We start from the raw sequence: 14,447 nt of genomic DNA on the forward strand, positions 1-14,447 counted from the left end.
ACTATTATGCATGGTAACCTAGATATATACTGTCGAGGAAATGACGAGATACTCGGGACATTATCCCCCAGGATGTCAAAGCTTTCCTTCGGGGATCATATCCCAAGAATATGGTGATTAGATTTCTGAGATTTGGAAAAAATATATACTATCCTTATCAAGTAACAATTCACCCCCATATAAGAGACCAACACCACTTCTAAGTAATATTTCTATATTCTTGACTTAAGCATTTGAGGTGGATTAGACACACCAGGCCCCTTTCTCTTTGTGGTTGCAGGACCTTGATCAGTTGGGGGTGAAAAACGTCATCAACGTTATATATATATATATATTTATATATATAATCACGTACATGTGTCTACTACTCCTGAATGACGACCCCATGCAATCATTAGATATGTGTATATCAATGACAATTATAATTCTACCAAGACGGGATGTATTTTACCAGCTTACTACTCAATGGAGTTAGATTGATTGAGGGGATATAAAATTTAGAGTTTTGCTACATATAAATATAATTACGTATTAATTTATGTATTAATATTGATTTATTGATATTTAAAATTTAAATTAACATTATTTTTAATAAAATTTATTTTTTAATCAATCATATTATATTAATATATAAATTAATATATAATTATACTTATAGCTATATGTTTCTTAAGATTTAGAAACGTTACTCTTTCTTATCTTAAACCTCGTTCAAATATCGCATCCTTTGATGTGACATAATTTAAAGTGACTTGCTTGTACACATGTCGACCACTTTATCGTTAAAAGATCATGTCATGACAAAATGCAAATAAAACGATGATCACAAAAAAAAAAATTATTTATTTGTTAATTTTAACAAGATGATTAATTATAAATGATCTTTTAGTTATAATAAATTAATCATAAAAACTCGATTTTCTTCTATTTGATCGAGTGATCACGATGCATATATAATGATTTTATAACTATTAAATATTAGGTTTGGTTTGGCATATAAGAATTTACATCTCAATTTTAAAATTTTTATCTCATCATTACAAATTTTCTAAATCTATATATAAAATATAATAAATAATTTAACTTTTTTTTAATTTTTTTAAATCTCAAAATAATAATAATTTTAATATTTTATTTTAAAATTCAAAATTCTCATATCAAAATTCTTTACTATCAAACCAAACCTAAATCACAAATTGCCAACTCTAATGCATGAGATCTCATGCATATTACGTATAAGATGGTATGAGTGATCATAAGTAATCTTTCGATTAATTACTTATTTATTTGAAGGAAAATGGTACTGAAAGATATATGGAGTTTAAATCAAATGCAATTATCCATTATCGTTACGAATTATTAGTAGGAAAATGTGTCAGCAGGGCAGTGACGTCTATACAACGAAGCATGCATATGATCATGAAGCCAGGCCTGGCCGGCCTGCATGCATATATATACATATATATATACACACATGCATGCTGGCGATCATATATATAATGAATTATTAACGTATGAAAGCTAGCGCTGGCTGGCTGTAGGGTCCATATATACAGTAAAAAGAGCTCCGCCATGCAAAAACTCTTGTCAGACATATCGCAATATATTAATTCTCGATCCCTTACCCCGTTCGATCCAACTCTATACACATGTATATGGCTTACGCGCATTGTCCCAACCAATTATGCAAATTTTTCCCGTCTCTGACCTCTTAAAAGTTACCATCATCATGTGTGCATGGTCGAAGACATGAACACACTTTACAAAAGCAAAATAAAAATAAAAATAATAAAAAAAAAACTATTTGCAAATTTTTATTTGGATACCCTTTAACTAGTAACGTGGAAGACGTAGAGACATGTCATATCAAAGAATAAATAGTATTTTAACTTTTTTAAAACTACAACGAATTTCACAAGCGGAGCATTGATACATTAGATGATTTGGTTATAATAGCAAAAATCATAAAATTAAATAGAAATATACATGAAATTAATTGAAAAGTACCTTAATCACATGAGTTATTCTAATTTCAAACCGATTTGTAAAATACACAATACACATCACTTAAATAGTAAGATTTAATTAATTTGTAAGATTTAAATTATAAATTTTAATTATCTTTCAAATTAAATTATGTCTTATAATCACTTTACTATGCGTGTTATCCATACCAGCTTATAAATAAATTATTTCTAATGACATTGTAATTGAGTTCATGACATTTACCTTTAGAGACGTGTTAGATTTACAAACAAATCTTACAAATTAAAATAACATGACGTGGTAGATTAGATTTACTTTACAGTAAAATGTAGTTTATAATTTGACATACTACATCAAACCACGTTAGTTTATTAGTTTACTTTTGTGAGATTCATTTATAGATGAAGTATTTCTCTCACCTTTATTAATGTTGGTCTTCTATTTTGTGTGTGCAAAAGATGTTAACCAAGCCATATGTACTCTATTTTTACTTTCATCCTTACCTATTCTTTTGCTACATTGAGGTGATCTTCTTTGGACATATTACTAGCTTATTTGGTAATATTCTTTTGCTACATCCTTACCTATTCTATGACTCATTCTTGTTATAGAATATTCCATTGAATGTCTAAACTCATGGGAATTCAAGAGAAAATAATGCACAACCATTAATAAAAATGTGAAGGTTTCTTTTCTAGGTGGAATAATTAAACCCAAAAACTAAAAAACAAATCAGAAAGAATATATTGATAAATAAATAAATCAAGAGAAGTAGCGGGTTACAGCAGGGAAATTTCCAAAGTCTAAAGAACAAAAACCGGAAGAACCGGTGACATAGTGTGGAATGTGGACAGCGAACTTGAAAATACGGACTTACCGACTACCGTACCGTACTCCAGATGAGGACACTTGTCAATCCGTCAGAGTGTAAACAAATAAAAAACTGTTCGTACTGTTGTGACCGGGAATTTAGTTCGCTCGTCGTCCATGTGGACACGTGTCATCATAAATCTCATGACTACGGTAGAATAAAAAAATCCGACGTGGCAGAATTGGTCCCCCCCAGAGAGAGAGAGAGAAGAGAGAAGGTCCGATCCGAACCGGCCCGAAATAATGTCAGAGGCCACAGGGAGGTGTGGGGTCCGGCACGTGAGCGACCGACGGAATTGACACGTGTGAGCGGTGGGGATAGCGAGACAGACTAATCAGTTGCTGGCGGTTAGTGTGGTGAACGGGTGGTTTAATTAACTTAACCATGGTTAATTAGAGACTGAAGCATTTTTCCCCCTTTTCTTTTCGCTATAAAAAGAACGGCACCTCCTTGGCTCCTCTGTCTACTACTCCTCCCTCCGTTTCTTTTTTCTTTCTTTATTTTTCAGAGGGAGAAGTCGGGAGGAAAATTGCATTTAGTATCAGAGAGAGGGAGAAAGGGAGAGAGAGAAGGAGAGAAGAGAGCAACAATGGCGGTGTCTTTGAGACGGTTCTCCGTAGGCTCATTGCTGGTTCTAACGCTGCTTTTTATAAGCGTGAAGGCCTCCGACGAGAAGGATCATGATCAGCTAGCACAGTCAAGGTTTGTTCGCTCGAAAATGTCGTTTTTTTCATTTCTTTCTTTAACTATGTTTGCCTGCTTTCTCAAAATTCCTGATCATGCTTTATCACAATCACAAACTTTTGCCGAGAATGTGAATGCGTTTTAATCTCGTAGCAATGGAGCCCTGTACGTCTTCGCGTTTACCAATTTAGATCCCTGTTTTATGTTTTAAAAAGGTACCGTTTCTGACGGGAAGCTTCGATTAATTTCTTCCACCTTCTTCGTTTTGGCAGTGACAGGCTTGCAGAGGCACAGGAGTTGCAGAGCTCCAACAATGCGCCAATGGCGAACAGGTCAGTAGCAGAGTAGCTAACTATCTAGCACTCGGTCGGTACTGAGAAGTGAGAAGTCAGCTTTAGTTTTAGATCTTCAGCTGCACTCTTACCACTGATCGATCCTGTTACAGTTAGAAATATCAGAATAATCTGGACCGTTCCAGATTGGATCTGAAAAAATTGAAAAAATCAGAGCCGTTCTTACGTTCGATACGTCGTTTTAGTTTTTATATATCTGTACATTGCGTTAAACCTGTCTCACATGTTTCTCAAACCATGTGAAAGTCTTCTTATACGTCCTTTTCAGTTTTTACATACACTGCAAACTTAACCGTCTTCTTTCCTTTGAACATGTGCTGGCGTCCCCCGAGTTTTTTTTTTTTTTCTCCTTACTGTGTGATAATTTCCTCACGTCACAAAATATCATTTCGTTAAAACGATCTGATCATGACACGGCGCCGTTCCGTGCTCCCCATTCATGTCGAGTGAAACTCAGTTCTAGATCATGATAAGAAAAACGTTGCCGTCTTAATCTCTGATCGATGTCTAAAGTTGGAGATGTTACACTCCTATTGGTTTTTTTTTTTTTTTTTTTTTTTTTTTTTTTTTTTTTCAGGTCGGAGGTTGGCTGGAATGAGCACGCTGTGCATGATCCAGAGGAGGTAGCTTCTATGGTTGAACTGTATGTCTCAATCCTTCTCTCTCTTTTTTCTCTGATCTGTCGTTCCTGATCTCATAAATATGAGTTTTTTTGTTCATTTAATTTCCAATTGTTTTTCCCCCTGGAGTCGCATTGAAGATGGCTCACATGATATTCACTTTAGAATAATAACCAGAATTTCTTTTATCTTTCTTGTTTTAAAAAAGAAAACGCACATGCATGGTTCTGGATATAATATTCAGTTCTCATTACTCAACTTCTCATGAGATCACATGTAGTATTTAAAGATTGTCCTTTTTACCGCTCCCATGTGGGTCGAATCCTTCACGGTCAAACGTGTCTCCATACGGTAGGAGGAAAAAGATACATGCCTGTTGGATCGGGTTTTTCATTTTCGTGGGTTGGTGGGAAGAGCGGATATATATATATATATATATATATTTATATATAATATATTAATCCTTGTCTTTTTTGTCGAATGACTCATCATCATCATCATAGATTGATACGCCAATAAGCATTTCGCAGATCAGCAACCTTTATTTTTTAAGAGATCTGGGAGTACTAGAATAAGTAGATATGATATGGATATTCCTTTTAGGTTATTTTACTCACCTGTATGGAAGTCGAACTTTACGTTTCTTAGGAATCAACCTCCTGCATGTTCTCTGCAGCTGAAAGTCTGATCTTCACTGCTCAAAGAAAAAAAGAAAAAAAAAAGCCTGATCTTCTCTTCTCTCTAATAATCTCCATGCCAGCTTTACCCACATGCACATGTCTAGAGAGATCCGCCCGTCACGCTCATTATCTACATGAGTTTTGTTTTTTTCTCTTCCTCTAACCCAAGTATATTTCTTTGGTACCTTACCTTATAATGGTCCCTTCAATTGCTTTTATTAAAGCCATTGCTTGACGGTATGTGAAAACTCGATCCCTTATCTAAACGTACGTTTATATATATTTCTAGCGAGAGTAACATCAATTAATATGCTACTTATATATATATATAACATATGGCATATGGTGACAAAATAAAGTAGTTCATGCTGCTGCCTCTTCTTTCATTATTGGATTGTGGGAGATCTTGCATGGATTTTGTTACTGCGGTCTTTCCGTGCCAGATCTTCCAAATGCCCCCAACCAACCGCAATCTTATTGCTTGGACGTCAATTTTGATTTACTCATATGTTCCAAAATGCTTGGTTTCTAAAAGTGGGAATCCAATGCTTTATGTAATCATGAATTCTGCCCTTTGAACTCTTATCATCCATTTAACAGTAGTACGATTATTTTGTCTTACCTAGAAGTGAATTAGCTAGCATTACAGAAAATCACCCATCACATTGCTCATTATTTCATGTAGTGGGTTTGTCCGGATTCCAAAATTGGTGGGGTAGGCTACTGAAAATTTTGCCCCTTTTTCCAGCCTGTAAGAGTCATAAGATCAGCTCATGACCAGGAATCACACATCGTGTCTCAATTTTACTCTTTCGGGTAAATGACACACAGATCTGGTTTCAAACAGGCCGAAACGCTTTGAGGCAGATATATAATTCCCCACTTGATCCAGCGGCTGCAGCAAGTGACAGAAGAACTATATATATATATATATGTATGTGTGTGTTTGTGTGTTAATCAATGAGATCCTCATGACCTTATTAAATGAGCCATTTTTATTAAAGTCAGTCCCACCGACACATTGAGTACTAGACAAGTATTAGTTCGAGCTTGCATTTATTTCCTGTAGCGAAGCACATGTAGTCAAATAAAACAAAACAAAATAAAGAACCTAATCCGTCCGTAGAACCGTAACCATCAATCCGTAACACATCCTACATTTTTATCACATGGCCTACTTAAAACTGTGGGACGATATTGCAACAATATTGTTGTCTCACATTTATGAAATTCTCGCCTTCACATGCTTATTTGGTGATGATTTTTACTTGATGAAATTTATGCCTAGTATGGTTACACAGTTAAAATATTAAGATGAGATAAAAAGATCACAGGAAGTCATTAGAATATAATATATATGTGATGGCAATTAACTAACATCAATATTATGTGTTTCAAACTTTCTCAGGAGCATTCGTAATAGCACAGAAAGGAGGAATTTGGGATATTTTTCGTGTGGAACTGGGAACCCAATTGATGACTGTTGGCGCTGTGATAGACAGTGGTACCTACACCGAAAGCGCCTTGCGAATTGTGCCATTGGATTTGGACGCAATGCCGTTGGCGGACGCGATGGAAAATACTATGTTGTTAATGATCCCAGCGATAATGACCCCGTTAATCCCAGACCGGGCACGCTCCGCCACGCAGTCATTCAGGACAGGCCATTGTGGATTGTGTTCAAGAGGGACATGGTGATCAGACTTAAGCAGGAGCTGATCATGAACAGCTTTAAGACCATTGATGGTCGTGGTGCCAATGTCCACATTGCTTATGGGGCTTGCATCACTATCCAATTCATAACCAATGTCATTATCCACGGTCTACATATCCACGATTGCAAGCCGACTGGCAATGCCATGGTTCGGAGCTCGCCAAGCCATTTTGGGTGGAGAACAATGGCTGATGGGGATGCCGTTTCCATCTTTGGTTCAAGCCACATTTGGGTTGACCACAATTCACTCTCCAATTGTGCTGATGGCCTTGTTGATGCTATAATGGGCTCCACTGCCATCACCATTTCCAACAACTACTTCACCCACCACAATGAGGTCATATATGTTACTCCCATTTCGTCATTTTTTTGTTACTTTGAATGAATTTAGATAATTAGTAGATGGGAGGCTAATTTCTTTCTTTCTTTTTTTTTTTTTTTTTTTTTGAAAAACGTTGATAAAAATCAGGTTATGCTATTGGGTCACAGTGACACCTACACAAGAGACAAGCAGATGCAAGTGACCATTGCCTACAACCATTTTGGTGAGGGTCTAATCCAGAGAATGCCAAGGTAACATGCTCAACACTAAAATTGCTATCTCAATACCACCTTTGGGGTACGTGCTTTCTAGTTGACATTATATGTGCCTCGATCTAACCAATTTTTTCGGTGGTCAATCAAAATCTTGCAGGTGCAGGCATGGATATTTCCATGTGGTGAACAATGACTACACACACTGGGAAATGTATGCCATTGGTGGGAGTGCTGAGCCTACCATTAACAGCCAGGGCAATAGATATCTTGCACCTGCCAACAATTTTGCCAAGGAGGTAACTATAGAACCTCCCCAAAAAAAAAGAAAAAAGAAAAAAACAATATTTTTTATAAGGCTAATGACGAATGATGATGATCAAATTCTTGATCACAATATTGATTGAAACACTGATGATTTGTGAAGGTGACAAAGAGGGTTACATTTGATGGTGCATGGAAGCACTGGAATTGGAGATCAGAAGGAGACCTTCTGCTGAATGGAGCCTTCTTCACACCATCAGGAGCTGGAGCTTCAGCCAGCTATGCAAGAGCCTCAAGTTTAGGGGCAAAGTCCTCTTCCATGGTTGGTGCCCTTACTTCGGGTGCTGGTGTCCTTAGTTGCCGCAGGGGATCCCAGTGTTAATAATTCCCAATCCCACCGACAGAATAGATAATGGGCCGGTGGAAATTAAACACAGACAAGAAAAAAAAAAAAAGGAAAAAAATGGAAAGAAAAAAAGAGGAAAGGAAAATTCACCCATTTTTCTTCCTTTGTTATTGTTATAGAACTATTCAGTGAGCTTGCAGCTATTTTGCACACGTGTCGCTTCTTTGTATTTTGTCCCAGTCAAATATTTGAAAAGGTGTACATTTTTCACATATAACAAATTGCTGTCAAATTTTATTCAAAACATGCCCATTTTGCGCGCTGTGCCCCGACAATATAATCCCGGAGGTCTGTTATTATATGAGACTATCTGCTCTCAAATGTTAAGAAAATTTGAGCATGACGAACAACAATTTGTTCCTATTAATTTATCTCTGAGGAGGAGGCTACTCTGTTAGCATGTAAGGTAAGGAACGGCATTTTGAATTCACACCCAGCCTAGCCTTAGTTTGGAGCTTTCATACTCGCCACTCAAGACTTTAAGTCAGTTTCTGACTAGAAAAAAAGATCATAACAAGGGACTGAGCTTCGTATAAATTTAGGCTGTCGGGAGAGTTAAGCTTCTTGTAGTCACCAATCAGCTGGGAATGCATGGTTGGTTTCCAACCCAATACAATGATGGAGTGTGTTCAACTTCTAATAAAACCAACCCACCTAAGATCTTCCGACTTCTCGTTGGATAATCATTTACATGCGGGCTTTAAACCCAACATTTTCAAGGCCTACAACTCAACCACACCAAGGGTGCGTCCTGGCTATTGGCACTTCACGTATCAAATATTTCAAAGAGCAATCTCATATGTATGGGGGTATCTGAAGATCAAGACTAGCCCCTTATAGGAGTATTTAAGGGCACTTCTTTGATCAGGAAGTTAGCTGATGTTTGGAATATTCCTTTTAATGTTTGATGCTATGTTTGGCTTGTCTCTATTGGGTGCTGAAAGGAGGTTTTGTTGTTCTGCAGCTCGCTCTTGGGCTAGCTGTTTCGTCACACGCCCAAGAAGAAACCCAGAAGAAGAGAGAGAAATAGAGAGAAGAGAGAATTAGAAAGAGACTTTTCAATTTGTATTTGGTATTCTTCAATCCGTAAATGTACATACCGAAGCTCCTTTATAGAATTGTCACTAGTTGTATTTAATGGACCCATGGGCTTATTACACTAATACACTCTGATTAATCCAGACCACTAGCTATGTCCCACGACACTGCACTACAGCCCACTTCTTGCAACCCAGCCCAGGCCTTCTTTTCCCTCAGACCCTTCTTCACATCGTAGAATCATAGCCGTGACATGTTTATACTTAAAACTCGTAGTTGGTTCTGAATAAATTAAAAAATTTTGTTTGTGCCATCTAACAAATAGTTTGTGATAAAATTATCTAAAGGAGTTGCAGGCACACATGATTCTGGGATATCAAACATTTGTTACATTCAAGATAGCTGTTTTAAGTGCTGCATTGTCTAAAATCAAACATTCCCAAGTCCTAGAAATATAACAAACATTAGCATTATACACTACAGTCACCTTCTTGATGAGGATCAGATACAGTGACCTGAGATGGAACTAGTATTTAGATGAACAAAAGGAAAAAGAAGGCTCAGAATGGTGTATCTATTCCACTCCCTGTTTCTGTAGGGCTGTATAAAGCAGACCTGTTCCTTGGTCGATACTCCTCTAACTTCTTCACGACTTCATCCATTGTAGGTCTAACTGAAGCCACCGGAGCACAGCAACCCATTGCAAGCTTCAATGCATGAACCAAACCCTCTTCCATGGGACTCCTTATACCCTTCAAAACCTCCACATCAAAAACCTCCATCGTTGTCTCCTCCAAAACTGCTACTTTCACCATTGAAGGCAAATCGACAAAGTCCCCACTTCTCCCATTTTTTCCAGCTTTTTTTCCTATCAAAATTTCCAGTAACAATATCCCATATGCATAGACATCTGTCCTAGAATTACATTTCTTCATTTTTTGAAGCTCTGGGGCTTTGTAACCGTCAGTTTTTAGAAGTGCCACCATTTCATCAGCCACGGTTTGGATCATTAGCTTGTCAAGCCCAAATTCAGTGAGGCTGGCAACAAAAAACTCATCTACAAGCACATTTTTGGATCTCACATTTCCATGAGTAATGGGTACCTCAAGACCTGTATGAAGATATGCTAGTCCTCTGGCTATACCCAATGCAATCTTGTGCCTTCGAGCCCAGTTCATCACTGGTTTTCCTGCACTAGCTTCTACAGTCGACCAGAACAGAGAAAACAATTGTTTAATGAACTAGCATGATCGCTCATACTTTGCAAAGAAAAAGGTAGAGCAGTATTGAAGTACTCCACTGATCATGATCTTAAATGGCTTTTATAATAAGAGTTTAACAATGGTGGGAATTAAGTGTTCTCAATCACACGAGGCTTCACTTTTAATTAGGGTTATTTACTGTATTAATAAAGTGATGCTAGTTTTTCTTCTTTATAACGAGGATGAATTTCAGCTATTCCATATCTATATGAGATGCAAAATGAATAAAATGCAGAAAGAAGCACGAATAAATGAACATACCATGTAAGAGATCATGGAGGGTTCTGTGAGGTAGATAGTCATAAATGAGGAGTTTTTCCCCTCGCTTCCCCTCATAGAAAGCTCTCAATGGAATCAAATTGTCGTGGCGGATCTTTCCCAACTGCTTTATCAGGGGCAAACACCAACCCCTATCCTTGCAACTACCTTCCCTCAACAATCTCAAAGCAATGGTCCCCCCATCTGAAAGCTTTGCCTTATAGACGGTCCCATAGCTTGTCTTCTCCATAACTTGCCCGGTTGCATTCAAGACATCCTCCAATGTCAAACGCTCGCCACCTTGAAACAAAATAAGCTTCCCTTCACCACCTCCACCACCACCACCAACAGAAACAGCAACACCTCCATCTTCATCATCTTCCTCCTCCTCCAATTCATCTGCATTCTCTCCCCTGCTCTTCTGCTTTTTATTTTGCACATACCAAATCGACAGTGAAGCCAAAACCACTGTTCCAGCCATCAAAACAATCACAATACCAGCAATTGCGCCTGGGCTTATTCCAGAACTTCCACTACAACTTTTCAAAGGTAAACCACAAAGCCTCGGATTGTTTCCCTCAAACACCTCCACACCATATTTTGATTCTCCAAAAAGGGGTAAGTCCCCACTAAAATTATTGTGTGAAAGATTCAATTTCTCAAGGTTTAGGCCAGATAAACCGTCTGGAATTGAACCTGAGAACATATTATTACCAAGATCAAGCTCTTTAAGCCCATAAAACCGGGTTATGAATTGTGGAAAATTTCCAGAAAGCTTGTTGTTACCCAAATCCAAAACCTGTAAACTGTTGAAGGTAGAGTTTGGTAATGCAGGTTCGGGGACTGACCCAGATAGCGAATTACTGTGAAGCCTCAGAGAAACAAGTCCATACAAATTCCAGATAGATGGTGCTAAAGCTCCAGTCAACAAATTGTCACCCAAATCAATGTCAGAGAGTGAAGAGCAATAGCCAAGCTCAAGAGGGATTGTTCCACTCAGTGAATTGATGTTAAGGTAGAGACTTCGAAGCATAGAGAACACACCCAACTCTCTGGGGAGTGAACCAGTGAGATTAGCAGATGGAAGCTGAAGGGAGAGAAGGTGCAGAGACGGGTCTTCGAAGACAGAGAGGTTAGTCCATTGCGGGGAAGAGACGTCATTGCAGAGCAAAGGAGAGCCATTGGAGAAGACCCATTTGAGGCCCCTCCATTGGCACAAAGGCACAGAAGAATTCCATGAAGATAGCAAAAGGTTCTCAGCGTTACCTTGCAATGAAGCTCTGATCTTTCCCAAGACAAGCTCAACATCCGGAGAAGCAGACTCCGTGTGTGTAATGCCTGAAGTAAAGAAGAGGAGGAGGAAGAAAATGCAGGGAGTAAAGTGGTTCAGAAGCGCCATTGATGAAGCTGGAGAGAGAGAGAGAGAGAGAGAGAGGAGTGGTGGTAGCTAATAAGAGAGGTTTACTTCTTATCGGGAAAGCTGACACACCGTGGACCGCAAGTAATCTCTTAACATCGTTTGGATTGTCTCTAATTTGAGATCAACTTTTAAGAGACTGATGAAAAGGAAAAAGAAAAGAAAAGACGAGAAGCTCTCAGGAGAGGAGGATTGTCCGAACCCCATGTCCAAAAGAAATGACCTTTATGAGAAACTCCGATGAAACCGAAGGTCCGAAATGATGCCCAAGGAGACCAACCACCAAAACATGTTTCTTGGCAGTTCACTGTTCGAACTCATGCCAGCATGTAGCAATCATTCCTTTCCTTAATCATCTATTTAGATTTTCCTCGCACATACCTTTTATCATGATCTTTGACCTTTGTGAGTTCTATTCCCTAATTGAATTACCAAGTTTGAACATTTTGATTTTTGTACATTTCAGCCTTGGAATCGTCCAATATATCTCAGCCTTTTTCGGGTGGTCAGTAATTGGCAAAATTCATTGGAGGATCGTTTTTTCTCCATACATGTGAAAGACAAGGAAACAAAAATTTAGTCCTTCATAATCCCATGGGTTTTACTAAATTTTTTTTTTTCCATTAGATTAGCTTTACAATATGACGAACTATACTAAGTTACGTTAATTTGTGAGATTATTTTTATATAATCTTTTTGTAGTTAAAGTATTTTTCAATGTTTAATGAGTAATTATATTTTGTACCTTTATACTTGTAAGGTACATGTATCTTAAACACATCAACCATTAAGTTTTAATCTGAATTCTCAATTAATATTAGACTCTTTAAATGAACAAAAATAGGCCACATGATATCTCTTAATAGAGTATACACACCAACCATTAAGGTTATGGCATATATATTACCTATTTTTTGCTCATAATAGGAGTCTAATCGTGAACAAAAATCTACCTCCAAGTCCACCTCTGCCTTGAGTCAAAGTCATTGATTTCCTCACTCTTTACTCTTTAGTTGTCAATGCCCAACAATATCATTTTCCTTTCAAATTCCTTCAAAATGGATCTGCAAAGCCACTTTTTTAAGATAGCAGAACACGCCATTGTCTGTAGGTGCCCTAGCACATGCACTCAACGCCATTAATGTCTCTGTGTCTGCATCTCATGTACCTCACAGCTTTCTTGCTAGCATTTTACAAGGACCAACAAAAGAGAAAGAACAATACTAGATCCCCCGCTGGGGGATCCCGGCTCCCAGCTTTTTATTTTTTTATTTTTTTTTTCTTTTTCTTAGTGATTAAGAAAAATTTATTTAATATCATTATGAATTTTTTATATATTTTTTAAATATATAAAAGTATTAAAAAAATAATATAAAAAAAAAACAAAAGGCTTAGCGGGAGCTCCCAGCGGGGCCCCCAGCGGTGGCCGTAGCAGTATTCAAAGAGAAATATTGCTAGCTGTGTTGAGTCTCATGATCTGTGCATACAGGAGATTCGGATTCACCACTATTCCTTTCACCAGCATGTCATTGTTTTGCGTTAAACTTTGTTCAGCATGGTGGGAACATGCTCATTTCTTCATTGGCTTTACCCCCAACAAAACTATATTTAAATGATGTCTCACAAACTATTATAAAGCTCATTACTCCATAAATATGGTGGACAACTTTTAGCTCTTTATCATTGCATGAAAGCATACTAGGTTTTTCTACTGTTGGGGATCGACTTACCTACCAAGTTTACTGTTTAAAACCTCGAGTACTAGAGATTCTTTTTCTTGTCATTAAAATATTAAAAAATAGAACTTCTAAACTAATAATTTGCATGTTTCTTTGAATAAATTTGACTTTAAAGCACACGACATCAGCTAAATTGAACCATAAGAGTCAGCAGTATAGTCTACTGGCTGTTTTTCCAGGTACTTCTCCATTATTTCCTTGATCTCTTTTCTTCAATAGTATCATCATCAGTAGGGCCATATACAGAAGTGGCGCCTCCACCCCCTTTGGCCCCTCTTCTTTATTGAAGACAATGAATATGAAATATACACGTCCCATGCATGGTTTCCTGCAATCATAGATTAATGCTTTATTCCAGCTTGCCATCAATTAAAGATACTCAAAAATCACTTTAGAAACATTGATATGATCACATAATATCATTACTTTTAACTTTGAAACCCTTCCGTTCCCCTTCTCCTTCTTACCTTTTGTTTTCCTCGATCAAAATTTGAACTGTTGGAGTACAAAGGGATAAACAGCATGCCAGCACAAAGAAAGCTGTGGGCAGGAAAGATTTGAGTACATGAATGAGTGAAATAGCCAGTGCAACCATTGTGACGGAAATCTTTGCAGTAGATC

At 37.5% G+C, this 14,447-nt stretch overlaps 2 protein-coding genes across 2 annotated transcripts; one reads left to right on the forward strand and one right to left on the reverse strand.

Moving 5' to 3' along the window:
- The first annotated feature begins 3,318 nt into the window (after nucleotides 1-3,318).
- Nucleotides 3,319-8,356, forward strand: LOC122307726 (probable pectate lyase 8). Its single transcript, XM_043120790.1, has 7 exons — nucleotides 3,319-3,559; nucleotides 3,814-3,873; nucleotides 4,472-4,537; nucleotides 6,603-7,245; nucleotides 7,378-7,481; nucleotides 7,603-7,741; nucleotides 7,870-8,356. Exons 1-7 carry the CDS (start codon nucleotides 3,447-3,449, stop codon nucleotides 8,086-8,088), a joined length of 1,344 nt encoding a protein of 447 aa, XP_042976724.1. The 5' UTR covers nucleotides 3,319-3,446; the 3' UTR covers nucleotides 8,089-8,356.
- A 1,160-nt stretch (nucleotides 8,357-9,516) lies between these two features.
- LOC122307725 (putative kinase-like protein TMKL1) lies at nucleotides 9,517-12,345 on the reverse strand. Its single transcript, XM_043120789.1, has 2 exons — nucleotides 10,674-12,345; nucleotides 9,517-10,351 (listed from the first exon to the last, which is right to left on the reverse strand). Exons 1-2 carry the CDS (start codon nucleotides 12,067-12,069, stop codon nucleotides 9,711-9,713), a joined length of 2,037 nt encoding a protein of 678 aa, XP_042976723.1. The 5' UTR covers nucleotides 12,070-12,345; the 3' UTR covers nucleotides 9,517-9,710.
- Nucleotides 12,346-14,447: the final 2,102 nt, after the last annotated feature.

Source organism: Carya illinoinensis, chromosome 4, assembly GCF_018687715.1.
Source record: "Carya illinoinensis cultivar Pawnee chromosome 4, C.illinoinensisPawnee_v1, whole genome shotgun sequence".
NCBI lineage: Eukaryota > Viridiplantae > Streptophyta > Magnoliopsida > Fagales > Juglandaceae > Carya > Carya illinoinensis.

Bases quoted from the DNA above. Each gene is read 5' to 3' on its own strand.
- LOC122307726 (XM_043120790.1), top strand. From the start codon at position 3,447: ATGGCGGTGTCTTTGAGACGGTTCTCCGTAGGCTCATTGCTGGTTCTA. The intron at 3,560-3,813 runs GTTTGTTCGCTC...TCGTTTTGGCAG, and splicing joins GATCAGCTAGCACAGTCAAG to TGACAGGCTTGCAGAGGCAC. The intron at 4,538-6,602 runs GTATGTCTCAAT...AAACTTTCTCAG, and splicing joins GTAGCTTCTATGGTTGAACT to GAGCATTCGTAATAGCACAG.
- LOC122307725 (XM_043120789.1), bottom strand. From the start codon at position 12,069: ATGGCGCTTCTGAACCACTTTACTCCCTGCATTTTCTTCCTCCTCCTC. The intron at 10,352-10,673 runs GTATGTTCATTT...GGTCGACTGTAG, and splicing joins CCTCCATGATCTCTTACATG to AAGCTAGTGCAGGAAAACCA.